At 37.3% G+C, this 4,909-nt stretch overlaps 1 protein-coding gene across 2 annotated transcripts; it reads left to right on the forward strand.

Moving 5' to 3' along the window:
• Nucleotides 1-1,702: 1,702 nt before the first annotated feature.
• Nucleotides 1,703-4,769, forward strand: FOXA2 (forkhead box A2). 2 transcript variants are annotated; one of them, XM_068279609.1, is made up of 3 exons: nt 1,703-1,722; nt 2,050-2,119; nt 3,088-4,769. In XM_068279609.1, exons 2-3 carry the CDS (start codon nt 2,051-2,053, stop codon nt 4,321-4,323), a joined length of 1,305 nt encoding a protein of 434 aa, XP_068135710.1. In that variant the 5' UTR covers nt 1,703-1,722; nt 2,050; the 3' UTR covers nt 4,324-4,769. The 2 variants fall into 2 exon arrangements, with proteins under 2 accessions (XP_068135710.1, XP_068135709.1); XM_068279608.1 differs by lacking the exon at nt 1,703-1,722 and having other exon boundaries at nt 1,912-2,119.
• Nucleotides 4,770-4,909: the final 140 nt, after the last annotated feature.

Here is a 4,909-nt window from a genome sequence, read left to right on the forward strand (position 1 = left end):
ATTTCTAAGATAGATATGGAAAAATTCGCTTTTAATCAACTTGTGTTGTAGAAAGTGGCCTTCTACATCTGTAACCTAACCCAGGTCTGTTACCTCTTGTTGCAAAGAGTGGAGTGTGTCTTCTATTCCATGATGCCTAATATATGTGTGTCTGTGGTATATACGTATTATTATTGATGTATAAAGTGTACATGTATATATATATATATATATATATATATATATATATATATATATATATATATACACACACACACACAAAATGTTGCATAAGGTAACATATTATGTCATATGTAAGGCAACTTTTTATTATTTAGAAAATGTATGTGACAGCAAAAGGTGTGTATTTTACGAATATGTGTGTTTGTGCATAAAAGATAAGTGTATTTTGCATAATGTGGGTCATTCATAATATTTGGCTAGATATTGTATTGGACTCTGGTTTATATTACTGTGTATGTACTTGCGTGTTGGTGTTTGTTAGCTGTATGCAATAATAAATTAAAACATATGTTATATAACATTAATATTTGCCTGTGTTTATTTCTATTAGTTGGTTTATATTGCACTAAATCAATTTTACCTGAGCCATGAAAATGAAAGTATATAAATAGGCACAAATAGATGTGTGTAATGCAGCAAAAATAAATAAATAAATATATATATATATATTTTGCTGCATTATATATATATATATATATATATATATATACATTTTTTGTCATATCTGAGAATAGATAAATATTTCCTAATTACTACATTCAATTAATATATGCTGTGGCAATTAACATAAACTGTTAACAGTATGCAAATACAGCAAATCTAATGACAATAATATTTTACAGATCCTTTGCAAATTACAAAAATACAATAATAAACCTACACATTTTGATAACACATACTTATATGTGCATTTGCTACATTATTATTGAAATAAAACGCACACTATCTAATTACCATATTCAATTCTTAAATGCTATCACAAAAAAAGCAGACAAAATATAACAGTAGACCAATAAAGCAACAATGATGTGATAAAGAATCACAAAAACAATCACAAAAACAGAGCATAATAATACATAAATTTGCCGATTATGCTTTGAAGAAGTCATTATGCTGCATCAGTATATGCAGCATGTGTGTGTGTGTGTGTGTGTGTGTATATATATATATATATATATATATATATACATACATACATACATACACACACACACACACACATATATATATATATATATATGTATATATATATATATATATATATATATATATATATATATATATATACACACACACACACACACACACCCTTCTTATATATACACCCTATATATGAGAAGGGTGATTTAAACTTTGGACAGAGTTTGAAGTTTCAGAATAGAAAGGTTTGATGGTATCAGTATTTTCTACAATAAGTAAGCAGCAGTAGTGAGTAAAAGAAGAGACTGGACATTGCTTCATTCTTGCCCCCTCCTATTTAGACTGAACAATCAGATTAAAGCTTAATGAATCTATTCAAATGGCGTTTCTTTAGAACGCAAGGCAGGTGTACAATAGGGGGCCAAGGAAGACTCTCACGCCTAGGTGTGAGCTGATTATTCAAATGGGCTGGCGAGGACTTGGGGATTGGAGGCTCGTCTCAAGCTGCCTGCTATATCACCCACCAAGCAGCTATAACGTCACCACAACACTGTTATCATCATCATCATCATCATCCCTGTGAGTGCAGACACTGTCACTAGCAGGCTGAGTCTCCACTGTCCTTCTCTGAGCTGAAACTCCAGCCCATTCACCAGGAGCCCTAGTACAGATCAGCTCTGCCCTACAGTTGCAGTAGCAGCAGCAGCTAGTGAGATCTGTCCTTCCCCCTCCTGGTGCAGAGAGGGAGTGCTGGGGAGGGAGGGTTTCTCTCTCTCTCTCACTCTCTCTCTCTCTCTCTCTCTCTCTCTCTCTCTCTCTCTCTCTACTCTCTTTTTTGTTGCTATCGCTGTCGTAGTTGTTGCTTGTGGCTGTTAAATTTTAAACTGCCATGCACTCTGCTTCCAGTATGCTAGGAGCTGTGAAAATGGAAGGACACGAACATTCAGACTGGAGCAGCTACTACACCGAACCAGAGGTAAGAAAAAGCTCATTCTACTTGATGTCATCTTTGCCTCATTCTCTCTCTTTATAGCACACTGTTAGCCTTGGGATAATATTAACTTTGTGATCAAATATTGACTTGTGGCGCCTCCAAATCCTCTTCGATGACTGAGCCACACACTATCCCAACAATGTTATGTTTGGCATGGGGTGGGGGGGAGATGACTGGGGGAGAGAGAATAAAAAAAAAAGTTTCTTCCTGTAAATATAACAGCTCATCAAACTTTCAGAAGAATCAGCTTGTATTCTGAGGGACATTTTCATCTGATTATGAAGAATTATGTCACTCCAACAGCAGATACAAACCAAATCGTAAGGCTGCATTGCCAGGCTCAAGGCTTGCTGAGTGCCTTTCCTGACACACAGCTGGTCTGCTGCTGGAGCAAGCTGTCTCCCTACTGACATTACAACCACTGCTACTACCAGTTTATGTTTTCTGCTCAATCAACACCAACTCTAGCAGTCGGTACCATTACAGTGACGCATAAGTAGCAAAATCGTAGGTCAATATTTATACGAATCTGTTTTCCAGTGCTTGTAAATTGGCAATTGTTTGCCAGTTAGATATTAGGTAGGAGGGGTTCCACTCCTAACTGCTAATGGCAAACTTTAGTCTTATTCCATGGTGCAATCTGAAATACAGACACGGCATGATAAACAATTACAAAATAGGATAATAGGAATGTGAGTGTGTGTGCGGTGTGTATATATATATATATATATATATATATATATATATATATATATTCACGCACACACACACATATACACACATATTCATATATTTATACTGGATGGATGTCTGCCCAATATATATATATATATTAGATTAGATATTGATATATTTGCAATTTTTTTTATTTATATATCTTATGCATATATGTAATTTATAGTTCAGTACTGCTGGATTAATTGTGGATTCTCTCCCTTTTTGTTTTCCAGGCTTACTCGTCAGTAGGCAACATGAACCCTGGCCTCAGTATGAACACCATGAACACCTACATGAGTATGTCTGCAATGAGCACCACAGCTAACATGACAGCGAGTTCCATGAACATGTCATATGTCAACACTGGAATGAGCCCGTCCTTGACTGGCATGTCTCCGGGCACAGGTGCCATGGCTGGCATGGGCTCTGGCGTTGCAAGTATGGCCACCCACCTGAGCCCTAGCATGAGTCCTATGAGCGCCCAAGCTACATCAATGAATGCGTTGGCACCTTATACCAACATCAACTCAATGAGCCCAATCTATGGACAGTCCAATATTAATCGTTCCAGGGATCCTAAGACTTACAGGAGGAGTTATACCCATGCCAAGCCACCATATTCTTACATCTCTCTCATTACTATGGCCATTCAGCAGTCTCCTAATAAAATGCTGACCTTAAGTGAGATTTACCAGTGGATCATGGACCTTTTCCCTTTCTATAGGCAGAACCAGCAGCGCTGGCAGAACTCAATCCGACATTCCTTGTCCTTTAATGACTGCTTTCTTAAGGTACCCAGGTCGCCAGATAAGCCTGGTAAAGGCTCTTTTTGGACTCTGCACCCAGATTCAGGGAACATGTTTGAGAATGGATGCTACCTAAGGCGTCAGAAACGCTTTAAGTGTGAGAAGAAACATACCCCCAGAGACAGTAATGGTAAGAAACTCTCTGAAGGTGGATCTAGTGTGGGTTCTGCAAATACCAACAGCAGCTCGGAAAGTTCTGGGGGCAATGAGTCACCTCATTCCAGTTCTTCCCCATGTCAAGAGCAGAAAAGGGCCATGGTGGACATGAAGTCAAGCCAAGGTTTAAGCCCGGATCATACCACTTCTCCTGTATCCCAAGCCCAGCATTTGCTGTCACAACACCACTCAGTGTTGTCCCACGATGCCCAATCTCACCTCAAACCAGAACACCATTATTCTTTTAACCACCCCTTCTCCATCAACAACCTCATGTCGTCTGAGCAACAACACCATCACCACCATCACCACAGCCACCACCACCATAAGATGGACTTGAAAGCTTATGAACAGGTCATGCACTACTCAGGCTATGGCTCCCCTATGGCTGGCAGCCTAGCTATGAGCACAGTAACGAACAAATCTGGTTTAGAGTCCTCACCCATTTCAAGTGATACATCTTACTATCAAGGTGTGTATTCCAGACCGATAATGAACTCTTCCTAATTTTAGACCATGTTCTGGACTTTATTAACTGTATAGATCAATGTAAAATTATAGTCTGTGTTTTAATGCCCCCCAGCTTGAGGTGTACAGTTTGTTTTTTCTTTTTACCTCCCTTTTTAGCTGTCGGGTTTGCTCCTCTATGTTGAAATTTTTTTGTTCCATTTTGTTGCAGGGAAATATTTTTGTGAAAGTGCTGGATTCTTTATAATTTTTTTTTCGTGTGAAACTTGTAGTTTTTACAGGGGACAAAACTATGTCCTATCCACAGTGTAAAAAGCAGCTAAAATATTGTAATTGACAAAAAAAAAAGTTTAAATGTTTCTTTTTTAAGTAAAATGTTTGAAAAAGGTTTAATTTATGGTTTCTGTATACTTTATTTATGGCTATGTATTCTGGCCTGTCCCGCCAGATTTTAACAATCTCTATTAAAATGGTATTGTCATTTATTTTTTGGATCTCTGTTTCCTTTTTAATATAATTGTTTTGTGCAATTAAAATGTAAATAAGTTCATACTAAAAAATAGAAAAAAAAATTCCATGGGTCTGAAAATGTAAAAGCTCACACAGGATCTTGCTGTTATGACAA

The sequence above is a fragment of the Hyperolius riggenbachi genome, chromosome 4 (genome assembly GCF_040937935.1).
Source record: "Hyperolius riggenbachi isolate aHypRig1 chromosome 4, aHypRig1.pri, whole genome shotgun sequence".
NCBI lineage: Eukaryota > Metazoa > Chordata > Amphibia > Anura > Hyperoliidae > Hyperolius > Hyperolius riggenbachi.

Excerpts from the sequence above, each read along its gene's own strand:
- FOXA2 (XM_068279608.1), top strand. The coding sequence starts at position 2,033 with ATGCACTCTGCTTCCAGTATGCTAGGAGCTGTGAAAATGGAAGGACAC. Across the intron at positions 2,120-3,087 it reads GCTACTACACCGAACCAGAG|GCTTACTCGTCAGTAGGCAA; the intron begins GTAAGAAAAAGC and ends TTTGTTTTCCAG.